The sequence below is a fragment of the Felis catus genome, chromosome C1 (assembly GCF_018350175.1).
Source record: "Felis catus isolate Fca126 chromosome C1, F.catus_Fca126_mat1.0, whole genome shotgun sequence".
Lineage (NCBI taxonomy): Eukaryota > Metazoa > Chordata > Mammalia > Carnivora > Felidae > Felis > Felis catus.
Genome location: NC_058375.1, coordinates 40,317,179 through 40,338,621, shown reverse-complemented (window position 1 = coordinate 40,338,621; position 21,443 = coordinate 40,317,179). Strand labels below are relative to the sequence as shown.

Genomic DNA, 21,443 nt, shown 5'->3' with positions numbered 1-21,443 from the left:
GTGATTTTAGTTTCTCCATCTATATAGTGGCTCTTTTGTACATGTTGTTCTCTTATATTTCTTTTTTTTTTTTTTTTTTTGGTAATTTTTTTAATGTTTATTCATTTTAAAGAAACAGAGAGAGACAGAGCACAAGCAGGGGAGGGGGCACAGAGAGAAAGGGAAACACAGGATCCAAAGCAGGTTGCAGGCTCTGAGCTGTCAGCACAGAGCCTGATGCGGGGCTCAAACTCACAAACCGTAAGATCATGATCTGAGCTGAAGTCAGACACTTAACCAGCTGAGCCACCCAGGCGCCCTCTTATATTTCTATAAAAAGCTGGTAGGATTTTTAATGATAGAGCTAATGGAGCAGAACTATTCCAGGTAGAAAGAGAGTGACATTATTTAAGGAATAAAAGTAAAATAATGCAAAACTTGAACACCGAACTCTTCACAAAAAATGATGAAGGTGATCCAAGCAAGCAAGATTATCTGTGTCTTCCCCTATTAAACTATGGCCTGCATCTGCATCCTCAGTGCTGATGTGATACCTAATATGAAAAGGAGGGTACAGGGAAGAGAAGGAAGCAAGTTAGCTGGTGCAGGAAGTCCTCTCATAACAGGTGCCACATTTTGTGGCAGAGATCCCTATATTTAATGGCCTTTCATATCTGCAACAGTCTGTTTTAAAACAGAGCTGTTTACTTAGAATGCTTTTATTACCAACTATATTTGTGCTCAAAGGGCTTCCAGCTGTGGTAGCTTTTAGAAGGTCCCTTTGTTGTCTGTACATAGTGTCATAATAGGTCATTTCTGCCCAGCCAGTTGATTTCATTGAGTCAGGTAGGGTTGCATTTTTGTTAAGCTATTCTCTTCCTCCTTAATTTTTACTGCAGACAATAAATATTTTGTGCCTGGAAAGACAGTTTATTTATTCAACAGATGCTTATTAAACACCTCCCAAAAACTACACAATGTGTGAAACACTTGGAATATAGAGGTGTGTAATATAGATAAGGACCCTGCCTTTATGATGCTTACAGTGCCATGGGGGGATCTCACATTAAGGAAATGATTATATGATAATTAATTGTCATTGTGATAAAGGTTTTAAAGGGACAGTGCAGAATGTTACAAGAGAAACCTAAACTAGAGGAGTGGGATCAAGAAAGTAATGTAAAATTAAAAATTTAAACATCTCAAGTATTTCCCCATTTGAAATATAGAAAGATAAGTTACTCCCATAGGTTATATTAAGTATATTGGGGATTTCTGAAAGGTAGACTTGTCCACAGAGGCATAAAAGCCTTAGAAATTCAATCTTTTAATATAATAAATAACGGGAAAGAGAGACAGAAGCAAAAACACATAGCTTGCTACTGGCCAGGATTGGATTTGAATACAGATCTGCTAATCTTCCCATTACCTCTCCTCAGTGACTTATAAAATAAAGACATTATATATCAAATATAGATCAGCCTTGGCTAAATGAACTATTAAGTGGCCACTGTGTACAAACTTGGATATGGAGTGGAGGAGGAGTTCACAGAGTAATGAATTAGGGAAATGCTAATATAAACAGAAATGCGCAAAATATAATTATCAGGCTGATTGTATCTGGTCGTAGTAAAACCTAGTATATATACCAAAGTGGGAAGTACCCAGCTGGAATTAGTGAAAATATATTTAAAGATGTATGCTGTTTCTCTAAAATATGAATACTAATTGCTTAGTACAAGTCTCCAAGTGGAAGTGTTTAAAACCCATTTTTACTCATGTGTAATATTATATGACATGTAAATTGTCCCTGAATGCTTCACAGCCTGAGCAATCTCTCAGGTTAAATATTGTTCCTGATATAAATCACCTAGCATACCCTTTCATCATAGATAGTATAGCAATTAGCTTTAGCCAGCAACTTATAATTATTTCAAATTTTTTATTTAAAAGATTGGGAGTCAGTGAAATGTTACTATTTATATCAGAGATTTTGGAATTAGCTGAATCATTGAAACTAAAAGGAGATTGAGGCTTCAGAGAGAAGGCCAGTGTTAAACGGGTATCAGTGAGAGCACCTAAGTATATATTGAATTGGGAAGACAAAACATTAGAAAGTATTAAGTTCAACCATATGAGATTTCCATTTTTAGAGGTCAAAAACATTCAGATATTGGTGACTTTATATGATTCATTCAGCTATGACACAAAATGGCCAAAAAGGGAACCTATATTCTAATGTCAACAGGTGTGGGTATTTATTAAATTTAAGTACATGTAGAAATTCTGGTAGTTGAATTAACTTTTAATTTCATATGAAGTAATTTAAATGTAGGCAGATGCACAATCACTTCAGAAGCTAAAAATGTTTTAAAGGATCTTCAACTTGGATAACTGCTTAAGTCATCCACACTTGATGAGTGTGAATGTTGTTGGAAGCACTGAGTTCGATAACCAAGCTTTAGTGGTGTAGTGTGGACTGTGGTTAACCAGGGTATTTTGCTTTCAGCTTCTTCTCATGCTGACCAGAGGATTACTTTCTAGTCCTTTACTCTCTCCCAGTCCTTAGCCTCAGTGGTGACAACGCCAAGTTTATCTTTAAAAAGTCAGGAGAAAAGGGGAAGGGAACTAATCATTGTGAAAATGAAATGTCAAGTGCTTTGCAAGACCGTTTATATGTTATTATATTTGAGTCTCGCAACAACCCTATGAAACAAATGCTATTTCTATTTTATAATTGAAGAAACTGAGATCCAGAGAGGTTAAATAACTTGCTCAAGGTCACACAGTTTATAAGTGGTAGAGCTAGGCCTAAACATTCTTATTTCACCATCTACTGTGCTATTCTTCTTGTTTGCTTATTTCTATCCTATACACTTTAAAACGCCTTATTTAATTCTAATAAATTTACACAGGACTAAGACAAGATGATCATCCTTGTTTTCTTCTATAAAAAAAAGTAATATGGTAAAAGACATTTGAATCTTTTCCTTTCTTTTAAGGATGAACGTGAAGCCAGAGAAAATGTGAAAAGAGAGCAAGATGAGGCCTATCGCCTTTCACTTGAGGCTGACAGAGCCAAGGTAGGTTTGGTCAAGGGGCTTCTGAGACAAAGAATTCAATCCTAAATAGTCTTTTATTATTGATTTAAGTGCCAGCCCTTTTATCATCTTAATCCATAAGAATGTTAGATTTGCAATGGAGAAAGCTAGATTCAGTTAACAGAATATAATTCTAACCGTGGCTTTTGAAGCATGATTCATTTTGACAACACAAAGTTTTTTAACACTCATGAGAAATGAAAACAAAAATAGGCCTAATATTTATTTTACTTGTTTTTTAACCAGTCTGTAGTAAAAACTCAGCAATGTTTAAACCACTGATTTATTTAATACTTCTTGAGTACCTGCTTCTGTACTGAGTATTGAAGGAGGGAAAAGAAAATAAGCCACAATTTCTACCCTCAAAAGACTCACAATGTGGTGTAGAATAGATTAACTCAAGAACATAGTTAGCTATAATACTTAGGCAAGGATCATAAAAGTCATAAGGGAAGCACTGAGTTCTGTGAGAGATTAGGGAACAAGAGTTTCAGTGGAAAGTTTTTTTCTAGCTTTTTTTAGAGAGCTAATAAGTGGAAGAGTTTCATGGAAGGGGTTAAAAATGTGAACTGAATAGAGAAAAAGGGTAGGAGACAAGAGGTGGTATATGCTAGCAGCAAGGAGCCAGAAAGCATGGGTGCGTGATAGAAGTTAATGCAGATAGAGCCTGATATTTGGGTATAGGAGAGATAGCAGAAAAGACCAGAAAAGAAGACCAGAGAAAGGTCTTCCGAAGAATCTTGAATGCCACACTCCCAGAGCTGAACAGGTGTTTATATGGGTACTCAACATGATCAGAGAGCTATACTTTATTGTTCCTTCCATTTCCACCCTTGTTCCAGAGAGAAACATTTCTATTATGATGGTGCTGGGCGTGAGCTCTCTTCCCCCTCCATCCCCTGCCTTTTTAAGTAAACCAGTGTTTATTGAGTGCTGGCTCCCTTTCTCTTTTATTGACAGAGGGAAGCTCATGAGAGAGAGATGGCAGAACAGTTTCGTTTGGAGCAGATTCGCAAAGAACAAGAAGAGGAACGTGAGGTAGGGGATAATTTCAAGTAAAGTTATTCAAAAGCTAGGTTTATTTTCACTGCATTTGATATTGAAGATATTAATATTTCTTATAACGTCTTTCCACTTTCCCCAGACCCATTTCAGTATGGAAGACCTAACCTTTCCTTGAAAGAATCATTCCTGCTCTATTGTATGGAACTCTTAGAAAACTTGACCTTATACTAGTTTCATGCTTTTCTATTCTTTTCAAGAAATTCCTTTTCCTTTTTTTACATGACAAATGCTCCCATCCTTCCTGGATATTGTCTCACCCCAAGAATACAAAACTGTATTTTCAGCCCCCTTCCCAGCCTTCACTTTCCCCACCAAAAGACACTGTGAGTTACTTCTGTGATATCTTCATTGGGCCCCTAAATATGGGAAATCCATTTAGCATGGCTTATTCCCCTCTTCCCAAGTTCCTGTCATATTCATAACAATATAGAGAATTTTTCACTTACTCATCTTGCAAATATTTTTTGAATACTTAGTACATGCCCAAAATCTGATCAGTACTAGGGATAGAGACATGGGTCATCCCCACCAGGAGCTCATAGTCTTGTAAAAATAGAATTACAAAACTATATGTAAAAGCTATAATAGAGATGTGCCTACAGTGCAGTGGGAACAAAGAGAAGGAAGGGATATCAAATGATTTCCTAGGATGGGTTCACAAAGAAGGACTTTTGAAACTTTTTCTAGACATGGGATTAACAGCAAGATTTACTTATAAAAAGAAGTCATCTAACAAGTGATGGAAAGGCCTGGAAGGCTCTAACTTGGGCTAAGGAAAACTCCATTAGTCATCGTTCCTGGTCAGAGGATGTCACTTCATACTTATTCAATAAATGTTTTTTGAACAAGAATTATGCTAAGCACTGAAAGAGAAACAAAAGATAATAAAACAGTTTCTACAAGAAATTGCATCTGGTAGGGAAGATATGACATGTCTACAAGGAACAGCAAATCAAGGGAAAACCATGCTAAATAACATAGAAGTATACTTAGAGAGTTCATTAGCAAAGTAAAATCTTTCACAGCTTTGAGAATCAGACTACACTATAGAAGAAGTGATATTCAAGCCACGTCTTAAAAGATGTGTAATCTTTTAAGATTTGGAAATCAAAGTTTATTCATATTCAAACACATTGAGTGCCTATCACATACATGCAAAATACGATATCTGCCAAACCCTAGTCTCTGTACACTGAAAACTCTCAATAATGGAAGGTAGATTTATTGAGCATCTTCCGTGTATCAGATACTTTTCTAGTGGCCTTACATATGCTTACTCATTGACCATTAAAATAAGCTACAAGCTTAGAGATTTTTCTTTACAAATGAGAAAACTAAAGCTCTTTGAGAAGTCACACAAAGAAATGGAAAAGCTGCAATGCCTGGGTGGCTCAGTCAGTTAAACGTCTGACTCTTGATTTCAGCTTAGGTCATGATCTCACGGTTCAGAAGTTCAAGCCCTGCACCAGGCTCTGTGCTGACAGAGCAAAGCCTGCTTGGGATTCTCTCTCTCCCTCTCTCTCTCTGCCCCTTTCCTGTTCGTGCATTAAAAAAAAAAGAAATTGAAATATAGCTGAGATTCTCACCGAGTCTTTATGACTCCAAAGCTCATGATGTTTCACTTACTTCATTCCAATACAAAGTCATACATCATTGCATGTGTCTATAGGAATCATGTTTGCAATGTTTCACAGAAGTTAAGAAACAGATTTGTCACTATGCTTTTAGGCTATTTCAAGAAACATAGTTTGAAAATTTAGGACTCTCATTTTTGATGCTCTTTCACAGTGCACACACTGTCACAATAGTATATCTTAAAACCATATACTTGCTAAAGGTCAGGTGTACACAACCACATGTTCTGGATCTAGAGCTTAGTAGTACATGTACTTTCTTCTGATGATTTATCTTATTTACCCCACGCTAAAATCTGTTCTCTCTCCCAATGTAGATAAAGCCTGTCCTCTCACAGAAGACCCCATAAACATCCTTTACATACTTCAATATCTATGTTCTGGCTACAAGTATGTGAGAGGGTGGAACACTCTATTTTGCAACTAGTCATTATTGCACTTATCCATGAGTGTACTCCCAAAAAACACAAGTTCAGGTAATACTCCATACTTTACCCACCCTCCCCCAGAGAGTCACAGTTAAAGGCTCTTATAAACCCCACCATTAAGGAACTCTTTATCTTCTGTGTATCTTAATTTACTTAAGTCTTATCCAAATTTATTTGACCCTTTTTTTTCGTGGAGCACCAATTAACGTATTTCAGCACACTCATGTACAGCAAACAACTCCTTGGGAAAGGTGGTTTTATTGTGCAACCTCTAAAGAAACTGAGACCCAGGAAGATTATACAGTTTCCCTATGGTCACCAAACTGGTTGGACACATAATCTGGACTAGAAGCCCAGTCACCTGACTTTTTACAGTAATACTGCCTCTCCTTCTAACCAGAAATCCTAACCTGTATAATTGTATTGAGAAACAAGAATGGTTTTATTATTTTAATTATCTCTAGTATTTCAAAATCTTTTGGAAAGATGAAGTATTAAATAGTCAAATCACCTTGGTTACAGTGAAATTCCTTAGTAGTTGGTCTCATTTTGCTGTGTGGTAACTGTTGTAGTGAAATCAGCAAAATCTAGGAAGACATTCTTATCTGGTCTTTGACCATGATAAGGAGAAAGGCTCTAAAGCTATTCTCAAAGGACAAAAAAAACCTCCCATATTTTACCAATTTATATATTTTACGTGTTCCTTCCAAAATGAGTTTCAAGTATTTTACATAAATATGTGCAATTCAAATGGATTAAGGAAGAAAGAAAAGATACAATAATCAGGACAAAGGAAAATAAAGCCAAAAGTAAGATTAACATTTTGACAACAGACAATCCAGCATACCCACCTGCTCAGGTTAAACCACAAAATTTGTTCGGTGCTTTTCTTGGGCTAAAATGATTGTTTACAAGTTTCACTTAATCTATTACATCAGATAAAGACCAGTTTATCAAAAGATGCCCAGATTTTTCAAGCACTAAGACCTTAGAGCAATGCTTCTTATGATTTCCTTCAAGAGGAAACTGTGCAGGGACACCTGGGTGGCTCTGTCAGTTAAGCATCCAACTCTTGATTTGGGCTCAGGTCATGGTCTCACGGTTCGTGGGATTGAGCCCCACATTTGGCTGTGTGCTGATAGCACAGAGCCTGCTTCGGATTCTCTCCCCATCTCTCCCTGCCCCTCCCCCCACCTCAAAAATAAATAAACTTAAAAAAATGTTTAAAAAAAAAAAGAAGAGGGGCACCTGGGTGGTTCAGTCATTAAGCATCTGACCGGCTCAGGTCATGATCTCACCATTCATGGTTCAAGTCCCACATCGGGTGAGCTCCAGTCCTGCTTCAGGTGAGCTCCAACCTCATTTTGGGTGATCTCAAGCCCCACTTTGGGTGAGCTCGAGCCCTGCATTGGGTGAGCTCAAGTCCTGCATCAGGTGAGCACGAGCCCCACTTCGGGTAAACACAAGCCCCACTTCGGATAAGCTCTGCTTTTCTCTCCCTCTCTCTTTCTGTCCCTCTCTCCCCCTCTGCCACTCACTTGCTTATACCCTGTCTCTCTCTCTCAAAAAAAAAAAAGGGGGGGGGGGGGAAGGGGGGAACTGCAATATGGTGAATACTATAGCTACAGCTATAATAGCAAAAGCAAGTCCTATATAACAGCTTCTTACAGCTTTATATAATTTGAAAGCATAAGGCCAAAGCACAGTTTACTAAGAGCATCTCTGCAGGACCCAAATAATATGTTTTTTGGTGGTCCAGCTTAAAGGACAGATTTTATAGTTACTAGAGAAATGTATGGACTACATATTCTTTAAGAAATCTTTTCTAAATATTGAATTTTGCCACCAAGTTTTTGGTTAGTAGAAAAGGTTTCAGCTAAGATTTTTGACTCTCAGGTCTTTTAATCAGTCAGTATTCAGCAAATATTTGTTAATCTCCTTTGTGCAAATCACTAAATCGGGTGCTGCGGCATGTATGAGACCTAACCCCTGCCCTCAGGGAGCTCACTAATACAGGAGGGTAGATGAATACAAAATAATTATAGGAAAAGATACTATACATTATAAAAATCATTAAAATAGCACAGAGTATTAAAAATATTTAGAAGAGGATGATTTCTGACTAGGAAAGCAATAAAAAAGATTTCACAGAGGGAACATGGCTTTATGGTTAAAGATGAAGTGGAGGAGCTTTTTGGATGGAGTCATGAATAGGTGGATGGTGAATGTATGGGAAAGGGTAGGGCATGGGCTAGGTAATATGAGTAAAGAGAGAAAGACACAGGGCTTCTTCAGGGAACAGTAAATGGACAAATTTAGAACACTGTCTAATAATTAGATAAGGTTAAAAGAGCCAAGTTTTGGAGAATCATGGGTGAGAGAGAATAGGCACAAAGCTATTCCCTTTTGCTGCTGGTTAAGTTTTGCCTATCTCCCCAAAGTTGTTTTCTGGTTTTGGTGGGTTTTTTTGTTTTGTTTTGTTTTGTTTTGTTTTGTTTTGTTTTGTTTTGTTTTTGAGTTTATTTAAGTAATCTCTGTACCCAACGTGGAGTTTGAACTCACAACTCTAAGATCAGGAGTTTCATGCTCTGCTGACTGAGTCAGCCAGGCTCCCCCAAAGTTGTTTTCTTTTACATCTTGGTGCCTACTCTAATCTTAAAAGACCATTAAATGAGAGAACAGAAGAACATGGAATTAGAAGCCTTGGTACTTCCCTTTAGTTTTCTGATCTGCTCTTTATAACCATCCTACAAAACTCACTTGAGTATCATTACCATCTTACAGATGAAGAAATCAGATCATAGCAGGATTTAAAAGCCCATTTTATCTACTTATTTATTTGTATTTCAGAAAGAGAGATCATGAGCAGGGGAGAGGGGCAGGGTGGGGGGTAAGAGAGAATGAGAATCTTAGGCAGGCTCCACACTCAGCACAGATCCCAACACAGGGCTCGATCCCATGAACCATGAGATCATGACCTGAGCTGATCAAGAGTCAGATGCTCAACCAACTGAGCCTCCCAGACACCCCTAAAAAGCCTATTTTAAAATTCTTAGCAAACATTTGCCTGGTAAAAGCAGAACCAGAGCTCCTACTGGTATACTTGCTACCTGTTATACTACATTGGAAGAATGAAAGTGGGAACATGAGTAGACTATTAAAGTCAAACTGTTCCTTATAATTTGTATTTTTATCTTATGTAAGTTGCTTCTTGTCCCACAAAAATAACACCACTACATGAGCCACAAAGGTAATCATCCCTACTATCATCATCATCAGTAGCTATTAAGCAATTAATAAGTGCTAAACCCTGTGCTTAGCACTTTACAGACATGATCTTATTGAATCTCTGTTAACAACTTAATAAGGTAGGTGCCAATACATGAATTCACCTTATTATAACTATAGAGACCACAATTTATTAGTTTCAATTTGAAGTATTCTGCCATTGTCTTCATGAACCATTAAAATAGACTAGAAATTCTAGTTTCACAGTATCCAATTACCAACCTACAGACTGTTCCTCATATCCCAAAAGCAGCCCAAAATTCATATATCTCAATTTTGGTCATGACTGTTTGCCTCGATTTACTTTATCCAGCAGTAAGACTATATTTGTTATAAGCAATCGATACTCTCTAGATGGATGATTGGTTGCCAGAACAGAGAATGGTTGCAGAATTGGGTCAGACCAATTGTTCTCATATAGGATCCGTTCTGTTCCTTTGATCACATCAGTATCATGACTTTAAATACTGTCTGTACACTTGGCATCCAAATTTAAATCTCCAGGTCCTCCCTTTCCCTGAACTCCAGACTTGAATATCTAATTACTAGCCCATCATCTCCACATAGATGTCTAATAACATCACAAACTTAATATATCTTAAGTGGAACAACTGATCTTATCCTCCCCACCCAAACTTACTCCTCCTGCAGTCTTCCCTATCTTAATAAGTGGAAAATCTTCTAGTTGTTTGAACCAAAAGCCTTAGAATTATCCTTGACTTGTCTCTTTCATGCCATATTTAATGAGCAAATCCTTTTGGCTTTACCTTCAAAATATATGCACAACTCCAATGCTACGTACCTATACCACCACTACCATTCTCATGCAAGCCACCATTATCTGTTACCTGGGTTACTTTAGTAACCTTCCAACTTGACTTGATGCCTCCATTTTTGCCTTCCCTATATGTCTTTTAATAAGTCCTTTTAAACACAATTGGTACATCATGTCACTTCAAGACCCAGATGGCTTCATATTTCAAAATACAAGTTAAATCTTTACAGTGATTCTAAGCGTATGCAGGATTTTTAAAAAAGAAATTGATGAAGTGATTCTAAAATTTCTATGAAAAGGCAATCGAACTGGAAAAGCCAAAACAATTTTGAAAAAGAAGAACAAAGTTGGAAGATTGACTCTACCAGAGTTCAAGACAGCATATTCAAGACATTGTGGGAACTGGCAGAAGGATAGACCCACAGTTCAGTGAAACAGAATAGTCCAGAAATAGATTCACACATATGATCAATTGATTTTGACAAAGGTGCAAAGACAATTCAATGAAAAAAATAATAATCTTTTCAACAAATAATGCTGTGACAGTTGAGTATGCATATGCAAAAAAAATGTAAAAACACCAAACAATAAAAAAAAAAAACCTCCCAGTCCATTTCTTGCATCATACACAAAAAACAAGTCATAGACCTAACACTGTTAAAGTCCTCAAAGAAAACATTGGAGAAAAATCTCATGATCTTGAGTTAAGCCAAGATTTCTTAGATCTGACACCAAAGGCACAATCCGTAAAATAACAAGTATCTAAATTACACCAAATCAAAATTAAGAACCCCTGCTGATCACAGGGCACCTTGGTGGCCCACTTGGTTAAGCATGTGACTCTTGATTGCGGCTCAGGTTGTGGTCTCCTGGTTCATGGGATCCAGCCTCTCATTGGACTTAGTGCTGACAGTGTGGAGCCTGCTTGGGATTCTCTCTCTGCCCCCCACCCCCGCCACCACCCTGCACTCACTCTCTTGCTCTCTCCCTCAAAATAAATAAGCAAACATTAATTTAAAAAAAAAATTATACCGTTCAAAAGACACTGTTGAAAAGACAAGCCACAGACTAAAAGAAAATCATATATCTACTGTCCAGAATGCATAATGAATTTTCAACATTCAATAATAAATGGACAAAATATTTAAAGAGATACTTAACCTGGTGCCTGGGTGGCTCAGTCGGTTGAGCCTCCGACTTCAGCTCAGGTCATGATCTCATGGTCCATGAGTTCGAGCCCTGTGTTGGGCCCTGTGCTGACAGCTCAGAGCCTGGAGCCTGCTTCGGATTCTGTGTCTCCCTCTCTCTCTCTCTGCCCCTCCCCCGCTTATGCTCTGTCTCTGTCTCAAAAATACATAAACATTAAAATAAAATAAAGATACACATACCATGTGACCCAACAGTCAGATGCCTAGGTATTTACACAGGTGAAATACAAGTAACAGTAAAATTTATGTTCACAGAAAAATCTGTAGTTAATGTTTATAGTAGCTGTATTTTAGTCACCAAAAACTGGAAGTTAACTAAGTGTCAACCAACTGAAGAAGGAGTAATCACACTGGTATATTCGATGGAATACCACTCAGCAATAAAAGAATGAACTACAATATAGTCAACAACATGAATGAATTTCAAATGCATTACACTGAATGAAGAAAGCCATTTATATGATATTTATGACTATATTTATGTAACATTCTAGAAAAGACAAAACTGGAGACAAAATAGAAGTTGCCAGGGACTAGGAGTGGGGGAACTGTGTTTGGGGGGGGGGTGATAGAACTGTTCTTTATTTTGATTGATGATGATGGTTACATAAATATATGCATTTACCAAAACTCACAAAATTATACACTTAGAGGGACAGGTTTTTACTGTATATCAGTTATACCCCAATTTTAAAATTAGGAAAAAAATTATTACATGGGCTACTCAAAGCCATGTATGACTTACTCACCCTTCTCCTTTGATTCCTCTCTAATCAACTGCATCCCCTTCTCCCCCTGATCTTTCTGCTCCTGCCACACTGGCTGCCTTGCTATTCTGCAGTCAGGCCAGGCGCCAGGGCTTGACAGTTACTGTGATTACTGCCTGCGATGCTTCTCTCTGACCTAAATGTCCATGTGACTCCCTCTCTCTTTTAGCCCTTTGCTTACTGGCCTACAGTTTTTACTTATTGAGGCTTACAGAGTTTAAAGTTGTACCCCTCCCTCCTACCAGCCTCCCTGTACTCTCTCCATAGCATTCATCACTTTGTGACAAACTATACATTTTCTTATGTGTGTATTTGTTGTCTTTCTTCCACCCTACTAAAATATAGTTTCCACATAAGCAGAATTTTTTTCATCTATTTTGTTCACTGCTATTTTCCTATCATTTAGAACAATGGCTGGCATATAGAAGGCGCTCAGTAAGAATTTACGGAATTAATGACTGTTAGCTTTAGCCTATTTCAAACTCTTTCAACTAGCTATAAATTGTTGTATATGTGAGTATGACGGGTACTCAGAAGCCCAGAAGATAATGTGTATATGCATGTATTTATGTATGCATGTTGTGTATGTAAATTAAGTCAGTCTTTGATTCCTACTGTAAGAGATTGGTGTAAGAATATATTATTTTTCCTGTTTAAAAAATGTAAGTGCATAGAAACTGTCTTTTCTGGGTATCTATCTATAGTTCCTAATTTCACTTCAAAGAAGTCCCCATTTCTCATCCTTCAAATGTGAATGCTTTGAGTATTCATATTTTTTAGTCAAACAAAAAGTCCAAGATCAATTTATATTTCCAACTTATACTAGGTTTCCTTGTTTTGTTACAAACCTAAAATAATGCAAATAAAAAATTATATTTGTTGAGCAAATCAAATTGAAGTTTAACAATGGTGTTTACTATGACTGCTATTCAAGTGTAGGTGTCCTTTATGTCATTGTTTTACAACAGTGTTTACTTATATGAGGCCTTTGTTTTTAGCCAGTATATTTGAAACTTAGCTACTGATGTATGTTTGTTCTTTTTTGCCAGTAAAACTTGGGTATTCACATCCCAAGGTTGCCAACTTACCTAATATCTCTTCATTGTTTTCCACATTGGGACCACTGGTGTGGGATATCTGAGGTCTGTTTTCATTCTGGGGAAAAGCCCTGGAGACTAGGTGCATTGAGGAAGCAGATATTGTCTGCACAATGAGTGGGGTAATGAGCTACTGTTGTTTATTCTTCTGTAGTATAATTGGTTGAGTTCAGACAATAATGTAGCATCTGTTGTTATAGTGTGCAGGGAAATGTCAAAATAGAAGGCAAGCATACAGGTGGATTAAAGGGAAGAACAGGAGGAGAAACCAGGAAATATCACGTTAAGTTCTGATTTAAAGTAGGTGCAGAGGGATTATAATAACGATAATGATAACAACAACAACAACTGTCATCTGTTGAGCACCGTATTACAGCGTGAGGTTCAATGCTAGGCACTTATTGAGTGCTGGCCATGTGTTAGCACTTGCTAGATGTTTTACAAACATTACTACATGTTATACAAAAAAAATTGTGAGGAAGGTATTATTGGCCCTATTTATTATACGGGGTAACTGAAGTTCATAAAGACTGTTATATGCCTATGAGTCAAGATTTGAACCTCTGTCTGTCATACCCAAAGCCTGTTTCCTAACCATACATAGCATTTAATTGTTAAAGTTTTTTAAACTGCAGTGTTAGCAGTCAGGATAGTGATTAACTTTGAGAAAGATAATTTTCAGGAAGGGGCAAAAGGACTTTTGATGGCCAGTTATATGGGTATGTTCACTTTTTGAAAATTTATCAAGTTGTATACTGTTGCACACTATATACATTGTACCTTTTCATAGCATATTTCAATAAAAAACTTTAAAATGACAGAACATATGGCTTTGAACAAAACATAAAGTTTTATACAGTATATCACTGATTAAAATTTTGTTTAAAAAAGATTTAAATATATATTTATATAAAACTATGCATGGAAAATTGATGGAGAGTGGGATGATGAAAAAGTTTTAGAAATAAATGGTGGTGATGGTAATACAACACGTAAATATACTTAATGCCACTAAATTATACACTTAAAAAATGGTTTAAAAAATTAATGGTTTAAAAAATCAAATGGTAGCAGTGGCTATCTCTGGATGGTGAATCTGGAAATTAATTGTAATATTTTTCTTTTTCCAAAGGTTATATATTACTTTTATAATCAGGAAAAATATTTTTTAACTCAAAGACATAGTTTTAAGTTTTTATTTTAATTCCAATTACTTAACACACAGTGTTATATTATTTTCAGATATACAATATAGTCATTCAGCAATTCCATGCATCACCTGGTGCTCATCACAAGTGTACTCCTTAATCCCCATCACCTGTTCAGCCCATCGCCCCACCCACCTCCCCTCTGGTAACCATCAGTTTGTTCTCTGTAATTAAGAGTCTGTTTCTTGGTTTGTCTCTTTCTCCCTCTCATTTTTTTCCATTTGCTCATTTGTTTCTTAAATTCCACATATGTGTGAAATCATATGGTATTTGTCTTTCTCTGACTGACTTATTCCACTTAGCATTATGCCATCTAGCTCCATCCATGTCATTGCAAATGGCAAGATTTAATTCTTTTTATGGCTGAATAATATTCCATTGTATATATACACCAGATCTTCCTTATACATTCATCAATTGATGGACATGTATGCTGCTTCCGTATCTTGGCTATTGTAAATAATGCTCCTGTATAAACATAGGGCATGTATCATTTGAATTAGTGCATGTATCCCTTTGAATTAGTGTTTTTGTATTCTTTGGGTAAATACCCAACAGTGCAATTGCTGGATTATAGGTTAGTGCTATTTTTAACTTTTTAGGAACCTCCATATTGTTTTGCAGGTGGCCACACCAGTTTGCTTTCCCACTAACAGTGAAAGAGGGTTCCTTTTTTTCCACATCCTCGCCAACACCTGTTGTTTCTTGTACTGTTGATTTTAGCCATTCTTGACCAGTGTGAGGTGATATCTCATTGTAGTTTTGATTTGCATTTCCCTGATGGCAAGTGGTGATGAACATCGGCCATAAAAGACATAGTTTTAAAGAATCACAGTGTTAGAAATAGTCAAATGATCCCATTTAACAGTTTAGAAAATATATATAACTCTAATCCACAGAGGTGCTTTATTCCTACAAGCAACTTTTGGGTATCCCTTAAGGAACATGTATGTTGAAAATTAGTCTGGAAGTTGATGCTGGAGGGAGTCATACCTCAGAGAAAGGAGTGATGAGTTCTTGGTTACTAGGAGTAGAGCCCCTGAGATTCAGATTCTTTTAGCATTTATTTAGCACATGCTGTGTACTTATCACCATACTAAATACTTTTGTATGTATCATTTCAGTTAACATGTTAGTTTATTCCTTCTCTTATCAAATACATATTGAGCATATATTTTGTGCTATATGCTACTCTTGCAATAAGCAGTAAGACATTTTCCATACTCTTAAGGAACTTGTAAGCTAGTGAGAAAGCCAGACATTAAACAAATAACTATGGTACAGTATGGAGAATGCTGTAATAGACATAGTACAACTGGAATTTAATTTTGATATACACAGGTTTATCTATTCATTGGGTTATTAATATATGACAATATTACTAAAATAACTTAATATTTGAAAATGTTCAGCTGAAACTGGTTGCTGATCAGAACACCAATATTAAGTAAATTCCCTCATGCTAGCCAAAGAAGGAAAGAAAGGAAAGGAGAAAAGGCAAGAGTAACTGGTTTAACTTCCTATTATTCTGATTTTTGAATTATATTTCTTATGTCTCCATTTCTGGGTTATCAGTTCCCCCATATAAAAAACAAGAATATAGAACTATTTAACCAGTGCAAGCAACCCAAGCAACCATTCACTAAAGCCTACTATGTATCCAACACCACACTAGGAACTTCACATATATCATGTTTGTAATTCCCATCTTTTATTATCCCCTTTAAGGTAGATGGTATTATCCAATGCCTCAAGAAAGAAAATGACTTCAGAGTCATAGAGAAAAATAGCTTTCACTATACACTACAGAAATTCTTTTTTTTTTTAATGTTTATTTATTTTTGACAGAGAGAGAGAGAGAGAGAGAGACAGAGACAGAGCATGAGTGGGGGAGGGAAAGAGAGAGAGGGAGACCCAGAATTCAAAGCATACTCCAGGCTCTGAGCTGTCAGCATAGAGCCCGACTCGGGGCCTGAACTCACAGACTGCGAGATCATGACCTGAGCCGAAGTCAGACGCTCAACCGACTGAGCCACCCAGGCGCCCCTACACTACAGAAATTCTTAATGGTTTTTTTGAAAATCAGTATTAGAACCAACCAAATTATCCTGAATGACACAAAATTAGTTTCTTATCTATATTGGTGTCTGAACAAACTTTGTTTCTTTGCTGGTTATTTTAAACACATTATTTCTTCCACCCTGTTTTCCCCACCCTCTATAGGTTAACATTTTTATGCGTTTCTTTTTATTTGTAGAAGCTTATTGATTTTCTCCAAAGAACCAGCTTATTTATTGGTTAACTATGTATTTTTTTTCTAATGCATTCCTGTATGCTTTAGCTTTATTATTATTTTCTTCTAAGCTTTTTTCCCACTTACTTTGTTGGCTTTTTCCCCCTAGTGTTTCCCCCTAGTCTTTTTTTTTTTTTAAAGTAAGCTCTACACCCAACATGGGGCTTGAACTTACAAACCCCAAGATCAAGGGTTGCATGCCCTGCCAACTGAGCTTATTTTTGTTCTTTCTTTTCTGATAATAGAAGAATTTTAAGGCTATGAATTTCCTCTGAGCACTGCCTTGGATGAGTCCCATTAATTCCAACATGATGGATTTCAACAATCATTGTTTTCTAGATATTCTGTATCTTTTATTTATAGTTCCCCTTTATTATTTATAGTTCAGTTCTGTGCTGACAGTGTGGAGCCTGCTTAGGATTCTGTCTCTCTCCCCCTCTCTCTCTGCCCCTCCCCAGCTTGTGCTCACTCTCTCTCTTTCCCTCTATCAAATAAACTTTTATTAAAAAATGAAAATTGCTGTTGAGGATTTAGAGAATATAAATTCCAATTTCTCTCATTCATGTTACTTGGTTATAATAGTCACAGATAAATTGAAGGAATATTTTGTTTTTCTATTGATGACAAATTGGGAACATGGAAATGTCAAAGTAACCAGGCAAGAATATAAATATAAGGCTGAGCATACTAATGGCAGGCTTACTTATAAGATGCCTCCCGAGTACCAGAGACAATAAGGTTTTAGTGAATTTCTGCCATAGATTCCTATATCAGAGACCTTCTAATTTCCTTCCAATGGAGTATCATGAATATGAAACAATGCAATACTGTAGGTTGTGAACCTGGAAACCTAGGTTCAGCCCAACTCTAGCCATCAGATCTCAACAGTTTACTCCATCTGTTTAAGTCTGTATTTTTACCTGTGAAGTAAAGAATTTTGGACATCTCTAGGTCCAGAAATTGGAACTTGGCCAAGTCCCACAGCAAGTTAGTGACAAGGCTGAAAATAGGTCTGCGGTCTTCTGCCTCCAATAAAGCTAACATTTGAATTTCTTTTCATTCCATTCCACTTTGTTTTTATTGTAGTAAAATATATACAACAGAAATTTGCCTTTGTAACCATTTCTAAGTGTACAATTCAGTGGCATTAATTATATTCACAATGTTGTGCAGCCATCACCACTATTTCCAAAGTTGTTCATCACCTCAAGTGAATCTTTCCAGTCCATTTTCATGTTCATATAATATCTAGTATTCTACAAACTCTTCAGTCATTTTGACTTGGAAAATGTATGCTTTTCAAATATATTATTTACTTGTATGTCTTTTGTAAATGCTTCTAATAGCCTTAATTCATAACCTACAAAGGAGGCAATTTGGGTATTTGATACCCATGAGCCCTTCAGTAAAAAACAAATTACATTTCTTTTCTATGTGGTTACCTATCAATTTACTAATATGTCATTAAAGTGGGATTTCTTTTAATTAATTGCTTATTGGGCTAATATTAAGAAAATGAAAAATACATGATTCTATTGTTCAAGCATCAGGCTTGGTTAATAAAGGGCAATAACTTTTTGATGAGTTTCTAGAAAGCAGCAGCTTCTTTCTAGTCTCTCCCTGCCCCACTCTCCACAGTCTTTTCTGTGACACACTTTGACACCTGATTTTTTTCCCTCTTTAGGCCATTCGACTCTCCTTAGAGCAGGCCCTGCCTCCAGAGCCAAAGGAAGAAAATGCTGAACCTGTGAGCAAACTGCGGATCCGGACCCCCAGTGGCGAGTTCCTTGAGCGGCGGTTCCTGGCCAGCAATAAGCTCCAGATTGTCTTTGATTTTGTAGCTTCCAAAGGATTTCCATGGGACGAGTTCAAGTTACTGAGTACCTTTCCAAGGAGAGACGTAAGTTCACATGCCTATTTTAGGAAATATGTCCAGTGGGAGATATCCCATCATTAGGGTTGGACAAAGTAGTCCAAGAAAAGTCCAATGGTACAGCCTACTACAAAACCACATGCCTAGGAGTACTTTGTTGCACACACCATTCTCTTCTCAGACTTTGGAGGAGGTATGTCTTCCCAAGCCAACAGACATGTCCCAGGAGCCTATGTGAGAAATTAGGTACTAAATCTTTCTTCCTTCCTAGCTATTTCCCCTATTTAAGCATCTGTATACAGACTCAAGATCTTTCCCAAGATCTCATCTCTATATACCTCAGAGTAGATCTGAGAATTGTGTGCTTATCAGCTTAACAGTTTGATCAGGGTCAACGATTATAGGTTCACTAGAACAAGTCATGCTAAACCAAGAGTTTTTTTTGTGATTTGACAGTTTTTGCTATCCTGGAAAGTCACAGAAAATGACTTATACTCATTATGTATCTGTATTTCAGCAAAGTATTTGATAGTCTCTAATGTATTCTGGGGCAAAATAGAGATGTAACTCTATACTTAGGTAGTCTCATTGCTGACTAAATGGTGGTGTCCAGAAAGTGACACCTAGAGTAGACCAGGAAGTTCTATATTCAATCCTTTATTACTCACCATGCTTTTAAGACTTTATCAGATTTATAGATTATGAAAAACAAGATTTAAAAAAAACCTTAAAATACTAAAACAATAGACAAAAATAAACCTATAGAAATTTTACAGAAATATTTAGAGATAGATTCCCACATTAGATTTAGAAAATTAATTACTCATGTTTGGTCTGGAAAGACCATGCCTTAGCAGAAGTTATTGTTGAATTGAGCTGAATAAGCATTAATGTGTTGTGGCTGCTAACAAAATGCTAGATGCATTTTTAGAGGTATAATCCCAACAAGAAGATAGTTTAATGGTCCTGTTCAGCTGTGTACAAAATAAACTCCCCCTCAAACAGTCCTTAGACTCCATGCTGAAGCCTGAAGAAAAAAGAGCATGTCTAGAGCAGAGCTGATCGGAAGATGAGGGAACTGGAAATCCTGTCATTTGAGGAACATTTCCTCTGGAGATGGAAAGGCTATGGGAGACATGATTGTTGTCTTCAGTTACTTGAAGGGCTGCCATGAAAAAGAGAGATCTTACTTTGTAAGGCTCCAAAGACGGAACTGGGACCAGTGATTTCAAAGTTACAGGAGATGAATTTGGCCCCATATAGGGAAGTATTTTCTAAGAAGGGAATATCTTGGGTCATGAAGTAGTGATTTTCCTGTCATTGGAGATAACCATGTACTACTGAATGATCCCTTTCCAGCATTACTGGACATACATGGGGAAGGATTCATTCCTGATGTTCCTGCTTTAACTGGGATAGGGCTTAGACTAGCTTACCTCTAGGATACATAGTAAATCTTAATATTCTTTGATTCCATTTTGATCCAATAATGTAAACTCTAATAACTTAGACTTCATCTAAAACACAAAAGCAAGAATTTAATTAAGGTTCATCTTAGTCCCTCACAGTGGCTGTCAGATTTGCAGAGTAGAGACAGAAACCAGTGGTATATGTTTAGCTCTACCACTCAGCCACAAAATCCCTAGGTGGGATGAGGATCCTACTACTTATATCTCAGCCAAGGACACTGGAATGGACTCCAGGTGCTAGCCATTGGTTCCTCTCTCACTAGCCCCACCTACTGCTCCAATCTCTTCCTCTTTGTTATATATAACACACACAAACATGTCCCAGGGAACACATGCATGTACGTGCTCTGTGGACTGCATGGCCAAGTAAAAAACTACTTGAATTCTGACACTGAAGTTAAATTCTAAGTGTGTGAACACTTAGGAAAGAACCCCTGTCAAGGAGTTCAAGATCAGCCTGGTTCTCATACTTATGTTCTGTGATGAACATCTCTCTTAAAGAACTTAACAAAACTTAGGAACTAACTTAGTCCCTCCCAGCTCGTTTGTTTGTTTGCTTGTTTAAATTTAAGTATAATTAACATATAACCTTATATCAGTTTCAAGTGTACAATATAATGATTCAATATTTGTGAACATTGCGAAATGATAGCCACAGTAGGTTTAGCTAATATCCATCATCACACATAGTTAACAATTTTTTTTTTTCCTTGTGATGAGGACTTCTAAAATCCCAACCCTTGGTTTTAAGGCACTCCTCTTCTGGGCCTTTCATCTGAAAGTGAAAGTACTAAAAGAGAGAAAGTGTAAGGAGCTGCTGGCTTTTAAAATTAAACTTTTTTTTTTCAAATTAATTTTTAAACCCAATTACTGGGAGTAGCGTGGGGGGAACAAGCTCTAAAAAAATTTTTTTTAATTTTTTAATTTATTTTTGAGAGAGACAGACAGACAGACATAGGAGCAGGGGAGGGGCAGAGAGAGAAGGAGACACAGAATCCGAAGCAGGCTCCAGGCTCTGAGCTGTCACCGCAGAGCCCAACGCGAGGCTCAAACCCACAAACCATGAGATTATGACCTGAGCTGAAGTTGGACGCTTAACCAACTGAGCCACCCAGGCACCCCTTTTTATTTTAATGGGTTTTTTTTTTTAGTTATTTTTGAGATAGAGAGAGAGGAACAATCTCTAAAAAGGCTGAGTTTTATGGTTAGTATTAATGACTATATGGTAGAAATGTAGACTGTACAAAGTTGCTGTTGT

At 36.9% G+C, this 21,443-nt stretch overlaps 1 protein-coding gene across 3 annotated transcripts in view; it reads left to right on the top strand.

Moving 5' to 3' along the window:
- Positions 1 to 21,443, top strand: part of FAF1 (Fas associated factor 1) — a 520,342-nt gene that overhangs the window by 461,176 nt on the left and 37,723 nt on the right. For all 3 annotated transcript variants that reach the window (XM_023258678.2, XM_019836981.3, XM_019836980.3), the window contains 3 exons: positions 2,982 to 3,062; positions 4,041 to 4,118; positions 18,528 to 18,743. In XM_023258678.2, the coding sequence (XP_023114446.1) occupies positions 2,982 to 3,062; positions 4,041 to 4,118; positions 18,528 to 18,743 (375 nt within the window). The remainder of the gene's footprint in view (positions 1 to 2,981; positions 3,063 to 4,040; positions 4,119 to 18,527; positions 18,744 to 21,443) is intronic.